At 37.7% G+C, this 18812-nt stretch overlaps 1 protein-coding gene across 3 annotated transcripts; it reads left to right on the plus strand.

Annotated features, from left to right (window-relative positions):
• Nucleotides 1-244: 244 nt before the first annotated feature.
• On the plus strand, nt 245-16281 carry LOC102075013 (programmed cell death 1 ligand 2). Of its 3 annotated transcripts, none has more exons than XM_005488162.4 (7): nt 245-394; nt 6744-6812; nt 8010-8372; nt 9419-9700; nt 11054-11194; nt 11963-12004; nt 14078-16281. In XM_005488162.4, exons 2-7 carry the CDS (start codon nt 6758-6760, stop codon nt 14158-14160), a joined length of 966 nt encoding a protein of 321 aa, XP_005488219.1. In that variant the 5' UTR covers nt 245-394; nt 6744-6757; the 3' UTR covers nt 14161-16281. The 3 variants fall into 3 exon arrangements, with proteins under 3 accessions (XP_005488219.1, XP_074389140.1, XP_074389141.1); XM_074533039.1 differs by having other exon boundaries at nt 8039-8372; XM_074533040.1 differs by lacking the exon at nt 11054-11194.
• Nucleotides 16282-18812: the final 2531 nt, after the last annotated feature.

An 18812-nucleotide genomic window follows, 5' to 3' on the forward strand; every position in this document is an offset into this window, starting at 1 on the left:
CTGTACACTGCTTTAAATGGTTATAAACCCACTGAAAATCATGGGTATAATCAAAAGCAGAATTTGAGCACATAGATTTTACAGAGTGATTTGTATAATTTTGTTGGATGCATGCACATTCTCAGCAATGCAGAGAAATGAGCTCAGTGTACATTCAGCATGAAACTGAAACTAACAATGTCCTGAGAAAAGTCCTTTCAACAGAGTCAGGTTTTTTATGACATAAAGATCAACCTACAAGCTGAATAAGATCAGCCCACAAGTTGTGCTATTGGTGCATGTTATACACTGTCATACGACTTGGGTAGTTTCTGCTATGTGCAAACAGGATAGAGTTTTGGGAATCTTTGCTGTTACATGAATCAGATTGCAATGACCTGCGTAAAGATCTGATGTGAGTATAACACTGATAAAATGCAAATTGATTTTTCCTGTATTTCTGGCTGATGGATTGAGGGTTTTTTCCTTGATTCTTAAAATTTACTTAATTTATTTTCAAATTATTACTGGGATACAGAATCTGATTGTGAATGAAAGACTGGATAAGTTTCAGATCTTAAAACACAGGTCCATAAATTTCTAACCCTGATGTTTTTAGAAGTTGAAACTCTCTTACAACTCTATCTTCTCTCATAGGCAAAGGCAGAGGAGTGGTGCTGGTGAGCCTCTTCAATTTGTACATGAGGATGTAGCTCTTAGTAAATATTTCATCCTGAATTTCAGGGAGGATTTGAATGGGGAAAAAACCCTCTGTATATATTTGTGTCTATGTATTCCTATTTACTTTCCTTCAGTTGTTACTAACATACTACCTGCAGGTTGTTTTGATTGTACAGCAAGTCTGGAGACTTTCACCTTCTGCATTCCAGAAAAAGCATAGGCTATGAAGAGAAGTTCTTGTGCCTCTCTAAGAAGTCTTTCTTTCTGTAGGAGCTAGAGATACAAAAGAAAATTTGCAGTGTATCATGCCAAAATGTCAGTCTGTATTCAGTAATGCTGCTAAGAGTGGAAAGGCTCTGAGAAGTTCTATGATATACAGAACTGCTTTTTAAATGTAACAAAATTTCACCCCAATTCTATCCTAGTATCTACAGAAAAAAAAATCAGCTGTATTAGAATGATTATATTTGTCATGGAACAAAAAACTAACAGTGGAAAATATTCAACAGGTGACAGTTAAACAACGTAGGGAAAGTGAGAATTCGCAGATAATGTGAGCAAAAGAGGAAGTGAGAAATTCTATATCTTCATCTGAAGGCTGAAGGAAGATGGAGAGCAGACTGAAATTATTCAAATAGGCTGTCACATGTAAACATCAGGGACAAACCAATTGTCCCAACAATAAATTGCCCATGTGGTGAGGTGGGCAACAAGGGACTGCAACAAGTGTGCAAAAGACAAGAAGAATGGCAGGTGAGGTGGTATTTGGATAAGGCAGGTTTGAGAAAATAAGAACAAGAGATTATGTCCACAAAATATACTGAGACAGGCTGAAGAAATGGCCTTTGAACAAATTTTAATATGCATGGTTAGGATTTTTTATTAAATTCCTGAAATAGAAAAAAAGTACCTTCTTTCTGATGGTGAGATACAGAACAGTTGTAGTTTGTATGAGTATCTAATGCTTGTTTTTTGTTTATTCTCTTGTTTATTTTCTGACCTAGTATTTTTAAACTTTTTTCTTTAGTTTTTTTGTTTCTTTCTTTTTTTTTAAACTAGATCCTTCCACAGAAAGTAAAATCAGTTTAGCCATTTCATGAAGATGTCAAAAAGTTGTGTCTTTTTGCACATGTGAGAGTGTTAGAGGAAAGCTGTTGAAAAAACTTGCTTCCATGCAAGTTTTTGCAAAATGTACAGAAGGCAGGGGAGTTGCAGTAACAGAAAAAGACAAAAGAAACTGTGACTAGGACTATATAATCTTTTGCTGTGTACATAGGTGCATGAGAAGATAGTCTCTTTGAGCAAAATAACTCCATTTCACACAAGGAGAGTCAAATGGAGCCAAGTCAGATGCCTGTTAACACAGCTTGATTGCTTTTGATTAAGATGAGTTTGTAATTTTGGATTATTTCCAGAAAGCACTGTCCTGTGCTTAGTATGGGTACTAGCTTTGCAGTACAATAAGACAGAGAGTGCAGAAGGAGCGGGATTAGGAAAAGCATAGTCATTAGGAAAACATAGCTGATCTAGGCTCACTAATGTTGCAGAGTCTGTCAGCAGAGGAGCAAAAACATTGAATGTAGGAGTGAACAGATCAACTGCAATATTTGTATTTCAAATCTGTAACAAAGTCTACCAGCTCAGGATGTCTCAGGTTGCAAGACCGCTAGCAAAACCTTATTTGCAGAAGTGTACAAGGCAGTTTGTGTGGAGGTGAGCGCAGGCCAAATGGCCAGCCTGGTGACATTTCCATCCTCCCAGCTCCCAGCCATGGAGTTCAATGTCCCCACTTCTCTCTGTGCTGTAAAAACACAATGTCCCCACTTCTCTCTGTGCTGTATTTTACCTGCTACAACCCAGCAGGATCACATCAAAAGTGCTGCCAATGGGACACCTTGGTCTCAGGGAAATACGATTCAAAGAAGGGTCTGTCTACCATAGCCACTTAAAAAGAACCAGGTACCCCTTCCTTAGTCCTTTAATAGTTTGGTATTCCAGAGTGAAATCTGAGAGATTATTGTGAACTTCTGTGTTGATTTGACTCCTGCTTAAAACCTGGAGGAAAGCCAGTGTGCTTGAAAGCTTGTTTAGCTTTGCCAGCTGGTCTGATTATTCTAGTGGAAGCTATGGGTCTAAAAAGCTCACCTTGCTTAATGCTGCTAAATTTCATTACGTAGACACCAAATGTGTTTACTGTTCTAAATCATCCATTTGCTAGAAAACAAATATTTTAATAGCTGAAACAATGTTTCCGGGAAAGTGTTTCCCATTATTTATTAGATTATAAGGTCCCTGTGTCAGTGACTGTGTCTCTGGTTGTTTTGTTAAGTGAACAGCACAGATTCTCGGGATATTCAGGATCCTTTGTTAAACTTGCGTTGAGAATGATCACAGAACTACAGAACCATAGAATGATTTGAGTTGGAAGGAAACTTTAAAGGTGATCTACTCCAACCCCCCTGCCACGTGCAGGAGCAATCATAGTAAGGGTAATAATCAAAGGTAGAGGATCTTACATTAAGATGCTTCTTTTGCTTAAGAAAAGCATTATGACCTTTCATGGATGAAAACAGTAGGATTTAATTTACATTACTCAGATGCGGGTTTCAACCGTTATTACAGAGGAGTAGATTGCAAAATATTCCGTGATCTTCATGTTCCTTTGCTTAAAATACTTGTAAACTTAACATTGTGAACATTGTGAGAGTTGTCACTAATGCCAAATCAATCCTTACTCTTACCACCAGACTGGTGCGAACTTCAGTTCCCAACGCACTGTGGTGAAAACACACAGCAGTGTTTTCTGAAAATAGGATCCAGTAAATAAAAATAAACACATACCAAAGAGGTCTATATAAACACAGCTACTTAAATGAGCCACCCAAGCTTTTGCTCAAGAGCTTGACAGTTTAAGCATGTAGCAGACTGATGTTCATATTTTGCCACCTGTTTCAGCTCCTGAGAGCACCCTTGTAACATCCAGTCAAGATAAGCACCTTTTCAATTCTGTCTGTAGAATGGAATAAAGTCTATACAGTATTTTGAAAATTTAATCATATAGTTGTATGGAGCTTAGAGATTGTACAGTTTGAAATGGGAGTCTAAATTTTCCAAAGAAACAAGAAATATCCTTCTCACTCCTTAGAGAAGGATTTTGGACTACCACTAAAGATTTTGTACGAAGTAAGGCCAAAAATTACCCAATTTTTTTTAGGTAAGTGTTATAAACCCTTTGGATTAGTGAGCTGGGACCAGGGTTAAAGTTACAGGCATGATCAACTGAATGAATCAAGAGAAGAAAAAGAGTACTTAGTATAATTTCCATCTTTGATGGAACTTCAGCAATTTATTATCATTACCATCTGGATTTCAGTCAGCATTCACTAAGAAAATTTACCATAATATATTGCTTGTGGCCCAATGAAGTCAAATATGGGTTTCAACTTTGTACTTTCAGTAAAAGCAAAAAAGCTGTACAAAAAGAAAATATGATATTCCTCATTTTCCCTGATCATTGCCATACTTTTGTTTTCATTGACACGTTCAAACTTTTTGTCTTGGGCCCCAAATCTTCACTGAAACTATTACAACTCTTAAAAAGCCATGATGATCTTTAGATATTTGATGTGATGCTTTTTACCATCTCAATTATCCAATGTTTTTGCGACTTAACTCTCATAATCACAGAGCATTGTGTGATAACTTGCTTTTTCTTCTGCAGATTGGTCTGGGAAATCAATTTACTGACTCCATCTGAATTGCTCTTGAAATGTCATGCTACTTCATACTGTTCTCAGAAGTGTATTTTCCTCACTTTGCTGTAAGATGCATTAAGTAATAATTTTTATGGCACGGTGTTCCTTCTTTTATCCCTGTGAATTTGTAACAAGCATATGATGGATACATTTTAGAAGTGGCCTTTTTCTTAACAGAAAAACAAAGGACTTTTGCATAAGCTTAGGATAAGTTAGGATAGTTGTGTACAAGGACTGTTGAAGAGCAGGGCATGACATATGTTTTATCAAGAGTAGGGAGAACATGAGGGCTATTCTGCAACATCAGGAATGGTTGGTAGTGCAAGCTCGGAAGAAATCACCCTCTAGATGCTGGTGCAGGCTTTTCTATGGAAGTGTGTCAGAGCCACATGATGAAGTTGCATGGGTAAATTGCACTGAGATTGCACAACAGCTTTGATGTCTGCTTGTGAGATTATGGAAATAAAGAAGGATGCCTTCTAATACAGATCCTTGCTGACAAATCCTTGATCTTTCTAATACACATCTGTGCTAATAGATCTTTGATCTTTTTAATACAGATCCTTCCTCCTTCCCACAAGCATTCTATGACTGCTTTCAGTACCCCAAGTTAAAATGTTCTAATATTTGGTTTCTTTTCTGTATTTATATTATGTGTAATGCTTTTCTAAAACTAATCCCTCTGGTCAGACAAGATTTTCTTGATATGTAATAATTATGATTATCTGCTGGGGCAGATTGTGTATCTTCTTATTTTTACTATCAGTAATATGTGTCTTTTTAAAATACTATCTCCTACATTAAAAAATAAACATCTCTGCATTTTCAATGTACTGTAGATGATAAAAAGAGAGCAGAATACCTAAAATGTCTCACATAAGATTAATCCAAGGATCTAAATATTGATGAGAAATAGTTTCATTCTTCATTCAGTTCTTTCCCTTATGTTCATCTTCTAATAGGTAAGCTGTGTGGAGAAGTGAGTGTAGGAGACTGAGGATGGTAAATAGTAACAGTCTTTACTTCTGCATCTGGAATATAGAGATACTGATGGTGTTTATTATCTCCTTTCTCACACAGCCATAGTCATTATGATTCATCATGTAATAAATGCCTCTGATAAAGGTAACTAGCTTTCATTTACGTATAGTAAGTCTGCTCACGGTAGTTTGAATATAAACCTTTATTTGTTACATGACATCAAAAAGTCCCATAATTTTGGCTGCTAATTTGCTAAGCTGTGAGCCTTGCTTTCCAAGATACTGAAAGCTCAAGGGTAGAAACAATGAGAGAAATGCAGCACCTGAGAAAATTGGAACCAGAATGTTTCAAGCTGAGCCCACAAAAGAATAGGGAAGTAAAATAAAACCCCTCCTCCAGTAAGTCTAGCTCTGGGGAAGTCTAAAATTGCTCCTTCTCTTCTTTACTTCCTTGTAGCTTATTTCTGGATCTTCACTATTTCTTTTCAGATTATACTACATGTTAACAAGCTTTATTCAAAGTAATTCTTCTGTCTTTTCTATTATCTCATTAGTTTTGTTATGATTTTTGCCTCTGGTGCTTCTTTGTTGTTTGGTGTTTTTCCTCTTTTTTTTAGTTATGTTGATCTGCATACAATAGTATGAAAAATATGTGATAGTCTGCTTGCTACTGGAACACAAATACATTCACTCAAAAACTGTACTTTCTCCTTTTGCATTATTCCAGGGATGATGGTTTACTATCAGTAATACAAGGCAATTTGTACACATCAGACATTGCCATATGTAAAATGAAAGAACAGCAGCAGTAAGTCTTCATTCTAATCCTTTCTGAAGCAAACTTCAATTAGGCAATAGGAAACTGCAAAATACCCCATGCAAGGCAAAGCTGAAACAAAAGCAGGGTTAAAAATCTTGTAAACTAGATCATGTGTAAGTACGGACAGTTATAACATCTGCTTGTGTTTGTTCATGAGTCTCTCCTACATGGGCGAAGTCAATTGCAACTGATTATTATTTGTGGACAGTAAAAAATATAAAAGCATTTCCCTGTCAGACTATTTGAAACTGCCTGCAAGCTACAGATCCTGAAAATGTCATGACTGAAGTTGTGGAATTGTTTAATTTCTCTTTATTGCCATTGTTTCATTGCCATTGGTTCATGTTCTTTGTGTGTGCATGAGTTGCTCTAATACAGATTTTCCTAGTTTCTGCTGGTAGCCTGGAGTTTGTTTCTTTTTTTTGCTGTTTATGAGCTGTGATGGATTTTAAAGGCTAGCATGGCTCTGATCTGCCTCAGCAGAAGGTAGTTGATGCATGTTCTAATGCAATTCTACTTTTATTTCAGATCTACCGGAGAAAATGTTCCAAATCCTCACAATACTGTTGCTGGAAACACAGATCTCCATGGTTTCAGGTAAGAGAGAAACTGCTTTTCAGTTCCACTAACAGAACTAATGCAGCTTTTAGTATGTGGGCTTCAGCACCTCCAGCAATTCTTGCATGAATGGTCAGTAATGTTTCCATGTTATAGAAGGCACAGGCACTGACTGAGCACAGGACAGGCGTCTGTCACTTTCCAGAGTCAGGGTTCTTTAACATATTGTGTATTGGCAGCTGAGATGTCCAGCATCAGTGGCATGGCTGTGAGAAGGAGAATGACCAAAGCAACCAATGCCCACTGGGAAGTGTGGGATGGCATAAAGTATAATCATTTGTGTTCCCCTGCCCATGCCTGTAGCAGAAGCAGCTCGGCTAAAACCCAGAAGGAGCTTGGCACTTTTTCATATAATTTTCTCCCTTGCTGCAGTTGCATGGACTTTTCTTCGCAGTGTCACTACCAACCCTTCCAAGTGCTCCTGAATTGTCTACCAATACACAGCACATCCAATATGAAAGTAGTAACAAAGTATATTGAATGAGGTATTAGAAATAGCCATATCAAGTTCACTTTAAAATAGCAACCTATTGATAACAATATTAATTTCAGATTGGGTGAATGGCTGAGATTATTTTGATATATTTTCTGTAATACTGTTGCACGTATCTGAGAAAATGCGTGAGATCAAATGATACTCACATGGTTCCAGGTTTGTGGAGACTGTAATTGCTACATAGCAATTTTGAGCTATACACATTTATCCAGTGCAACTCCGTTTAACAGGAACTACACTGGTATTCCTTTTTGTAAAGGATAGAGAAATTAGATTTACAATTTCCACAATTAATTGTTGCTTTTACTACAACCTTAGAACATGTAAGAGACCATATCAGAGTTTGATAAAAATGGTCCCTGTGTAACCACTGGCCTAGCCTTAAGTTACTCAAAAAATGCAAAAAAACCCCAAAAACAAACAAAACTCACCACCAAAAACTTGTTCACTCTGACCTCATCTTTCAGATTCCGTAATCAATACAGAATATAGATGATTTGCTATTATTACTATATGGTAAAAATATTAGTGTGAATATGAACAAAAAAATGCCTAAAACTTTTAGTCAAATCAGTAGCCATATACTCCTGACTGTGTGACACAGTTTTGCCCAACTTAAAAAAAAAAATCAGTACATATTTTGATGAAACAAATGAAACTGTTCTCTTTTCCATACATAGCTTTATTTACAGTTGAAGTTCCTCAACAGCTCTACATTGCGGAGTATGGGAGCAACGTGACCATGGAATGCAGATTCCCTGTGAATGGCTCAGTGGATCTAAGACTTCTGACTGTTGTTTGGGAGCAGAAAAGGCAGGGCTTGTTGAAATCAAAAGAAGTGTACACATTCCGCAATGGGAACACACTCCATCCGTCTCAACATCCTGATTATGTAGGAAGAGCATCACTTCTGCACAGTGAACTGGAGCTGGGACGAGCCATCCTCCAGATCACCAATGTTAAGATCACAGATGCAGGATCATACCTTTGTCTCATTGACTACCAGGGCGTGGATTACAAGTACATTGCTTTGGAAGTAAGAGGTGAGTGGTTAAATTAATTGTAATTGTATACTCATTGAGATGTCTCTACTAAATTCCCACAGACTTGTAGAAATTGGTTAATCTGAAGGAATTTGTTGCTAGTTGTCCCACTAAGACTTTGTGCTCAGCCCCCAGCTGAACCAAAACAGTTGTCTTAGTGGTGGCTAGCATTTCAACAGCTGAGCTCCTCCCGGGGCACCTGCTGCAGGGGAGGGACACCATCTGTTGTCCTTCTGTCCTTCTTTCCACAGCCTTCTTCTCCAGTGCCACCACCTCCCTCCTCTCCTTTGATCCCCTTGTTGGGCCACCCTCTGGTCATTCCAAAAGGTTTCTCAGAGATGCTCTGATACACTTATGAATCCTGCTGCAATGACCCAAGTGGCAGGGGATTCCCCAGGTGACTGCATTTCCCAGAGCAAGGACATGTGATTTTCCGTGTCCACTGAAGCCAAATGGGCATTAGTAATAAACATATATGTTATGGAAAGTAAGACAGACTAGATCTTTGAAAGATTTTTGGTGTTTTCCACTAGTTGCATGGCTGTGTGATGCAAGGCAGCATTCATTTCCCACCCAGATATTTAAATAAAAGTATTTATCAAATGCAACATGGACACAGACATTCTTAAGACCCACATCATTTCCTATGAAAAGTCAATTTTTTTCTAATATGATGAAAATATTACACTGTTTATAAGCTACGGTAAAACAAACATGAAATCAGGCTTTCTGAAAATGGCATTTTCCAAAAGTGAAAATAAGAGTCCCATAAGATTCCACTTGTCTCTTCTGTCTTAATAAATCATAAATTTAGTGCCAACTGCTGCCCGGCATAAAGTACTGAAGTGTGTTCTTTTGCTGTATGCATGGTAGGGATTGAATAACCCATTTTGCATTGTTCTACAAAACATTCTTCATAATTTTAAATAAGTGTTCCACAGATATAACCAGAGACAATGCATAGGATTAAAAGAAAGCAGGGAAAGTGAAGTGGGAAAATCACTGTTATTGCATTCAACAATTTCACTCAACAACTTCTCATGCAGCATCTTACAAGAGAATAAATACTCAAGTAATGAGAATACCAGGTGAAGACAAGTTTGTTTTTATGTGCCAGTCAGAAGGCTTTCCTCTGGCAGAGGTTTTCTGGCAAAATGAGAACTTCAATCTCAGCGGATCTGCAAATACCACCTATACACTGACTGCAGATGGTCTCTACAATGTCACCAGCATCCTGACATTCAAACCAAATATGAGTGAGCACTACACGTGTGTCTTCTGGAATAAAGAACTGAATGGAGAAACTTCAGCTCACTTTTCCACTTTAGGTTCGTATGACCTTGAACTTGTTCATGGCACTGTTCATACATACATCATGTGCTATGCTCCATCACTGGAGTTCAGTTCCAGAAATCAGTGTAATATTGATTCTTGGTAAACTGAACAAGTCAGTATTATTTTTGTCTTTGAAGTCTCAGCTAGCTTCCACTCCAACAAACCAGTCTGTATTTTTCTGTATATTTTAATTTTAGAGTAGCTTTCTTTATTTTCCTGCCAATACAGAGGGAATTTTTTCAGCTGCATGGGCATCTTCCCTGATAGTCTCCTACTTAATTGTTCTGTCTAGCTGTCTACCTTGACTTCAGCAAGGCTTTTGACACTGTCACCCCTAATATCCTCATGGCTAAGCTCAGGAAATGTGGGTTAGATGAACAGGATCAAGAACTGGTAAATTACAGAGTCCATAAGGTCATGATCAGAGGAATAGAATCCAGATGGAAGCCTGCTATCAGTGGCATTCCCTAAGGATCAATACTGGGTCCAGTCTTATTCAATTTATCAACAACCCAGATAAAGGAATCAAAGGCACTCTCCACAGGTTTGCTGGTGACACTAAACTGAGTGCAGTGGCTGACCCACCTGAAAGCTCTGCTGCCATTCCACAGACCTTGATTAGCTGGAGGGCTGGGCAGAGAGAAATCTAGTGAGGTTGAATGGAGTCTAAGGTCCTGCACCTGGAGAGGAATTGCCTCATGTGCCAGCACAGGCTGGGGCTGACATCTGTGAAGTGGTTCTGCAGAGAAGGACCTAGGAGTCCTGGCACACAAAGAGCTCTCCATGAGCCAGCCAAGAAAGCTAATGGTATCCTGGGGCACATTAGGAAGGACATGGCCAGCAGGTTGAGGCAGATGAACCTGCCCCTTTACTCAGCAGTAGTGAGGCCACATCTGGAGTGCTGTGCCCAGTGCTGTGCCCAGTTCTGGGCTCCTCAGGACACGAGAGAGAGAAGGTACCGGAGAGGGTTCAGCAATGGCCACAAGGATGATGAGGGGTCTGAAGCATCTCTCTTATGAGGAGACACTGTTTAGTGTCTTCTTCTTGAAGAAGACTGAGAGGAGGTCTCATCAATATATAGAAATATTTCAAAGGCAGATGCCAATAGGATGGTGACAGACTCAAACGCCATACAAATGAAAGATTTGACTGGCTTTTTTAAAGGCTTTTCACAGTAATAATTCAGACCAAATTATTCGTATTATGAGTGTAAATCACTATGTTGATAAATTTTAAAAATCCTTTGTTCAGTCAGTGCAAGACTTTGGAGAAACAGAACCAATAACTTGATAAACAATGCCTGTTTTGTAAGTTATAAATTTACTCTCCTTTAATGTTTTTAACAGCTTTAATGAGTACACAGTATAGTGGACAAAAATTCCTGATCTCTTTAATCATCCCCACATGTGTGACTGTAGCTGTCCTTCTCTCTGCATTAATAGTATTTCAGAAGAGAAAATCATTCAAGAATGAGCAACCCAAAAAAGGTACATTTTACTTCAGATGGTGAAACCTTTCACTATTTCTTTACTTTTTCCTGTGAACAACCTTGAGGAAATTTCAATAAGGCACACTTGCATTACTTCAGTCACATTTTTTTTCTAGATGACAAGAGGGTAGAATATGAGATCTTGGATAATTGGAGTTGGGTTTTATTTTCCTCACTGTGTTAGGTATGTGAGACAAGGTGTATGGAAAGATACATTTTTTAAGCTGACCAGTTACAGCTGATTCTGTACAGAGCACAAACTTTGCCTTGCATGAGGACTATAAAAGCATAGTTTGAACAGTGTTTTCTTCATAGCTACAAAGACACTGTGGCTACAGTATATTACACAGAACCTTTATTTTTCAACTCCATTATGGCTCTGCAACTAAAATGGTGTGATACAGGACTATTGCAGTATTTCCTTCCTTGTGTGCATGTGCAGTAGTACAAAACTAATAAAGCAAACAGACTGTTATTCTAGTGTTTTCTTGCACATGAACAGACTCTAGTAAACCAGACTATATGTATTTATAGTCATGAAAGGAGAGTCTTAACATTATGACTTCAGAATTTGATTCAAGTTTTGTAAAGTTTTTTATTCAAGTTTTGTAAAAGAAATGTAGAGAAGTTTATTTATTTGGTATGATTTAATAACAACTGCGCTTACAGCTCAGTTTAAAGATTTGTTGAATAGTTATAGTTACAATATAGTTTCTTTCAAATCTAGAAATTTTTATGCTAATTTTGTATATATTTACTTTAACAGGCAGGAAAAGAAAACTGAACCCTAATGCAAAGGATGAGAAAAGTAAGTCATAGGCAATTTTTAAAATTTACATTTACAGATTTTTCTTTCTTACATCTAAAATCTTAAAAAGTATGTAGATTGAAACCTAAATAATGTTACATCAGAATAGAGGGTACTTTTGAGTTTAAATTCTTTCATTCTTCAGTTTTTAAAAATGCAGTTTCTAAAGTTTTGACTTTCTCTTGGGCAATGTAAAAATTTATAAATATTGGTTCCCTTTCACTGAGGTACCAGTACCTTTCATATACAACTCAGCACACACCTCTGTATACTAGCTGGGGTTCTAGTCTTGGCTGAGAAGGATACTCACAGAAAGCTGGTTGTTTTGGATAGCATCAAGATTTGTGGCAATAGTCTTATACTTTTAGATCAGGCTACAGGTTTTAACAACAAATGAAATGATACCTCATTTATCTAGAATATTATATCATCTCCTAGGCTACTTCTTGTCTTATGAGAATCTGACTTGCTGAGACATCCAGAAATTTGTACATTTCAGAGGGAAGACAATACCTAAAAAACTGTCAGGATGTATCTAACTGTTCCATACTAAAACTGAACTGAGAAAAAAAAAGATATGACCACAGAAAAACCATAAATCAATATGACAAGTAAAGTCTTAATATACCTACTGACATAAATCAATTTTGTTAGCTAGAGATAACAGTTTGACAGGCTAATGCACTGTGAGGTGAGAGGCTGTGGCCAGTGTTAGGTACAGAGGTACTTGGTTCAGCTGTAATTCCCTTGGTGTCAGAGCAGACCCTCACACAGTGTATTGAGGTCAGCCCTGAGGCTGCCAAGGAGGACAAATGGAGTAATACTGTGATGCAGCTAACCAAGTGAACACAGAGACAACTTAGGGCTTTTCCAAGTACAGGATTTTTTTGAGAATCCACCCATATTTCTCACTGCTAAAAAAAATACATTAAGAAGTCATCAGCTTAAATAATAAATTTTGTAGTTGAAATGTAGAGATTGGATGAAGAGGGCATGAATTCACTGATTTCCAAATCACCTCAGGTTGTCATGTGTGCATCTTAACTGTACGCATTTGATCCACTGCCATCAGTAGATATTACAATTGAAACAACACTTTCAGAAAGACACCTTCACCTTTCAGAAACCTTGCTGCAGGCAAAGTCTCATTCTTATTTTTCATGTGATAGTGTGAAACTTTAGTGGCATCATGCCATGCACTAATGAACACAAGCTCAAGGCAAGCAGCATTCTGGAGAACAGCGTTGGTGCATGTCTGGACATCATTCCAGGGCTTATTGTCTGAGCATAGCTTGGCTTCCCCTGGCTTTTTGTATTACTTTTGCATTTTTCCCCTTTGTAGCCTTTTCTGTGCACTTAGTGAAATGAAGAAATTAAAGGAGACAAGGCCATTCTTTGTGGTTTTACTTCTTCATTTTAATGACAAAAAACTTTGTCTTACTTGCAACATGCAGTAAGTCAGATGACAAACATTTATATTTCTCAGCACTGGATGTTTTTAAGAAACCCTGGAAAGAACCTTTTTTCCATGATGAGTAGGTAGTTGAAGCATAAAGCCACAGATACTTTACCACAGTGCCTTGGAAATGACCCATACAGTCCTGGTTACAGTAACAAGGACTGTTAATGTTACCAGCTTTAACTAACAGCTCAAGCTATATCAGAACTGAATATAAAGGACACTTAAACTCATCACTGAAGTCCCAGTTCTGCACACTTTTAATCACATGCACATATTTACTGACAATCATTACCATGGATGCTCTCTAAACAGATTTCAGTTTTGTTATTTCATTTAAAAGGCTGAAAATGAGTGATAGCTTTGTTGTAATAGAAAACTCAGAATTTGGACTACAGATGAAAGACATAATTCTTTCCTCAGAAAAGATTACAGTAGATGTTCTTGTAAATTATAACAGCTTGAAGGAGCCATTGTAACTTCAGCACGATAGTCTCCTGACAACCAGGAGACTGAGCTTTCACTCTTTATCACTTAGTTGTTAAAATCAGGCTTTTTATTCTTAAATCACTGCAGATTTTTAAACTAATACTATTGCATTTTCTTTCTTTAAGGTGATGATTTTAACTCTCAGACTGAGGCTTTATACTTGTCAACTGCCACAGCTTCAAGAGACAGTGGGAGTGTGGGTCTGTGAAAGTTCTTCATCTACATTCCATAATTTGCACTTTTCCCATCAGTTTTTGGGGACTTCAAAGAAAAATTACAGCACTTTAGCCTTAGGATAGAAAGTGGACTAATGGGGATGTATTTACACTGCTGCGATGGAAAGCTCTGCCTCCTCAGATACTATATCTTCTTGAAGTTACTGAGAACTATGCTGTCACGAAATGTGGTTTACCACTGTGGAGAGGTCAGCTGAGTGCATCTGATACACTTTACTTTTGGCCTTACTGTTGCTCAAGGGATTTTTCTTTAAGAATGCCTTTATCAACTGTTCCAGTCTCAGGAATGGTGCTTGGAGTAAAAAACTTGTGGAATTTAAATAAAAGCTGTAAATGCTACCTTATGTCAATTATCTTTCTGGTGGAAACATCATCACAAGCCCATATCCCAATTCCAAATTTTCTAACACAATAAACTGCATATTACCAGAAGTATCCTCTCGCATCATTGTATGCACTTGTATAGAATTTGTATCATTGCAACAGTTAGAAGATATTTCATATCACAAGAGCAATAAGAGGTTGAAATTAAATCAAAGGATAAATAAATAAAAAAAACCAAACCAACCCAATACTAGCAATACGTCAACGTTATGTTGCATGAGAATTTTAACATCTATATAAAACCTCACAAGTAAGTCCGCTAAAAAAATATGAACATAAAAAGTTTCAAATTTGAACTGATTATTCAACAGAATTTTCTTTAGGAGGAATTTGGAAGCAAAAGTGAAAATGAAGCTCAGATAGATTTCTGCACTGGTTATTTTTAAACAGTAATTTTGCCTTTGTTCAGATGAAGAAGTGAGTCTTTTCCATGTCAGGCTGCTTTTCTTCCTAATACTGGAATGCCAGATTTGGGAAAACATCCAAAATGAAACACCTTTTCCTCTTAGTCAGTCATGCGATAGTGAAGCAAGGGCACTGGGTAAGATCTGTCATATTGTGTTGAAAGACCAGTGGCTTTGGTAAGCTGTGTTTTCTACTAAAATAGATGTAACAAGATTGAAGAAAGGTGTTCACATGGAAGCCACTTCTGCTATGACCTTGCTCTTAGAAGAATTCCACTGATAGAAGTTTTTGCATAGCACTTGCTCTGAATTTGGATGGGAACTGCTTCTCCAGTGTCACTCTGCAGCTATTTATTCCAGCAAAAAGTGGACCTACAGTGCTGCTATGAGACCAGAACATCAGACTCTCTCTTGCTTCACCAGGACAGGTGGTTTTAAAAAGCAAGACTGCCATTGATTTTACTTTGGAGGAGAAAAACTAATCTCTCTCTGACATCATCTGTAATTTAATATCTATGTATTGCACATTTAATTACCCATTTGTAGCCAATTTCAGCTGGCTTCAGTGGATTCAGCTGAGACAAATCCAAACTAGGCTTGCGATGTCCTATGTCCTTGCTGACATGGCAAATCTGGCACATGTCAGAGAATCAGAGGCAGCTTCTTAAAGCATTGGTTAGCTTAATATGGAATAGCAGCTTGGGAACTGCCCTGGCTTGCACCATTTGGCAATATTTAAGAGTCAATACATAAGGTCAAGCAATTTCTCTCTGTTCCAGATTTGTACTCTGCTGGGAACTATGAGCCCTTGCTCTTCTGTCAGCCGTGGTGAAATCTAACCCACTGTATTCCTGGAAAGAGTTAATTATGCATTTTTCTGTTTATTTTTTCCTCATGAAAATGAAATCAAAGTAATAAAAATGAATTTATGTGGATGGACATAAATACTACACTGCAGTCTTTGCAATTAGTGATTATCATTGTTCCTTGCTGAAATGAAAGTCATCTTGTCATTACTTTATACTGGTGAGTAAATGCTGTCTTGGTGTGAGCAGCAAAGAACAAGTGTGGGTAGCACTTCCTGCCCATTTTTCAGGCAAGGCAAACACTGCCCTGCTTTCCCTCTTACTGGATTGTACACTGAAAGGTTTCACCTGGCATCCCTAGGCAGAGGCAGCTCAGCTTTCCACAACACTCCTATGACCTATCCACTCTATTTCATTATGAATGGAACAATAGCACTGTTTACTGCAATAACTATAAGAATACCTAGAAAAGCATTTTGGCTCATGAGTTTCTATTTTCACCAGCTTTCGCTGGATGCTTATGAAGCTGACTGTCACATCTGAGTATGTGAAAGTTACCTTGTCAGCAGCTTGGCAGTCTGTATATGTCTATGAGTTCATGCAAGACTTGTCTTTTACTGTAAATCACTGAGCATATGATACACGTGTGACATGATCAGTCTCTGTTCTTTCTGCTTCACCTACTGTTTTACATGCTGTTATCCCCAAACAGCTGAAGTGAGTTCTCACATACACACTGCCTGCAAAATGTTTGAAGGGTTTGTGTTCTGTTTGTCTGTGGTGTCCTCTCTGTGGTTTTTGTTGTTGTTGTTTTGTTTGTTTGTTGAGTTTTTTAAAAAAAATTTGGTTGTTGTGGTTTTTGTTTGTTTGGTGTTGTTGTTTTTTTTTTTTTTTTTTATAGTTTTGAACTTCACCGTGAGTCATGATGTTGTTAGACCATAAAACTATTAGGTATTTTTAAAGTTTGACTTAATTGTACTGTCATCTGACATTTTTGAACGGCAGAGAGGATACCTTGCATAATAAGAAACTGTTACCCTTTCTGATATACACAGCCCCTATTCATCTCCATACATTTTTCTCAACTAGGTGCATGTCATAAGCAATAGCATCTTAGTGTACTGGAAAAAGGTAGGGGTTCAGCTGAAGTCGGTGGAATGTTTGTGAAAACATGTGCAAAGAATTTATTCAGTTGTTTATAGTCACCTAAAACATAGCTCACTGAACTTTAATGATGACCATTTTTCACAAGCAAGTAGAGAGTTTGTTGTCAGTATTGAATTTTTCTGGTATGGCTAAGGAAAATCTACTTTTCCAATCCACTGACCTGCTTTACTATGTATGAGTGAGGTACATGCCATTTTAGCACAGGACCAAATGGCAAACAGGGTGATTAGTCTTTCTGTTAATTCCTCACCTCTGCTATCGACCAGAGATTTTAAGGGCTTACTTCAGCTTTTCAACAACCACAACATTTTCAGTAGCTGTGAACTGCAGCTTGATCTGTGATTAAGAGCATAGAGCAGAATAAGATTAGCTGTTTGTACCAAGTTCACTTTCATACTGGCAGCAGCCTAAACTCCTACTATTTTCTTGATTCCCGTTACCACAGACATGTCTGAAAGCAACTGCTAACATCAAGAAGGTTAATATCTCTGGAAGAAGACTGAAGCAGAAGAGATATTCTAGTAGCCAATTGAAATGCCTTACAAGACTTAAGTCTGCATCCTAGAAAACCAGCAGCTGATTCTGACTATGGGAGCAATTGGAAATGCCTTTTAGAATTTTGGACATCAAGAAACCCCTATTCTTTCTTAAGAAATACTGCAGTCATCTTTTCTTAGAGAATTTCTTTCATCTGACAGAACATACAGTTTACCACCAAAACCAATACTTACCTACTCCACAAAATAATTACAGAGATAGGTTTTACAAACCACCTCTATACAGTGAGGGTCACTGTTACAGGAATAAGTCCAACTTGTCTTTTCCTTCTGTGGGGATGGGGATCAACTAAGCAATCTTAGAAGTCCCTTCTAACCCAAAATGACCTTTGACTGTAAACTTGTTACTCAAATTACCTTCCACATCCTTTGTAATTATCTGATTTTTCTTTTACTCTGATGAACACGTGGCCTTAAATATAGCCTTAGATCAATGACTACGATGTGGTTCAACAAGATATCCTGGTTCTCCTCACCATATGTCAAGCATGCTGTATAATACTTTTTTATAGCCAGTGCTTGTTAATATTTCACTCAAACTCAATACACAGTAAAAAGTAGCTGAAACAGGTAAGTGCACCGTACAAATACTGTTAAAAACTGACTTTAATGAACTACTGAGTTCACTTCTGGGTTTATTTTCAATGCAATTTTCAGCAGCTAATGTTTGTTTACTCACAAGCACATTTCCTTAATGGGCTTTTCCAAGTGAGAAGTGAAACATCTTTTATGCAAAGTCTGTGTTAGAAACCACTTTACATAAAGAATGATGCAGTAGAAATTTGCACAGTGGGCTTAAGCTCATTCCTTACAGGTGTTTTTCAGGCAGTAGGGTGAGCTGATTACCTGAGTCTCTGCTGGTGAAGGTGGCGCTTTCACTGGTGAGGGGAGGAACCTATCTAGTAAGAAATCTGGCATTCTAATCACAACATTGCTAGCAAGAGGATTTCTGTGCTACTGGACAACAGTATTTGTGTAGGAAATTAACCTTTTTCGGGTGATACGATGAACATAATCCTTACAGAAGTAAAATAGATAATTGTCAGTCTTAACTATGCAAACCTGGTGAAACAGAGGCTAGTATCAGTGAATAGATGTACAAACTTGAGAAAGTCACTAAGAAAGGAGAAGCTGTTGGTAAGAATAGGGAACAGGAGAAGGTCAACTTTTTATTTTTCAAGAGGGACACAGAATGTTTGTGAAAATAATAAAGTCAGATGAAGCACTGTGAGTTCAAAGAACTTCCCAGTTCATCTAAGTTATAACTGCTGAGCCATGCTTCTGTCCAACCCCAAAATATTGCAGT

Source organism: Zonotrichia albicollis, chromosome Z, assembly GCF_047830755.1.
Source record: "Zonotrichia albicollis isolate bZonAlb1 chromosome Z, bZonAlb1.hap1, whole genome shotgun sequence".
NCBI lineage: Eukaryota > Metazoa > Chordata > Aves > Passeriformes > Passerellidae > Zonotrichia > Zonotrichia albicollis.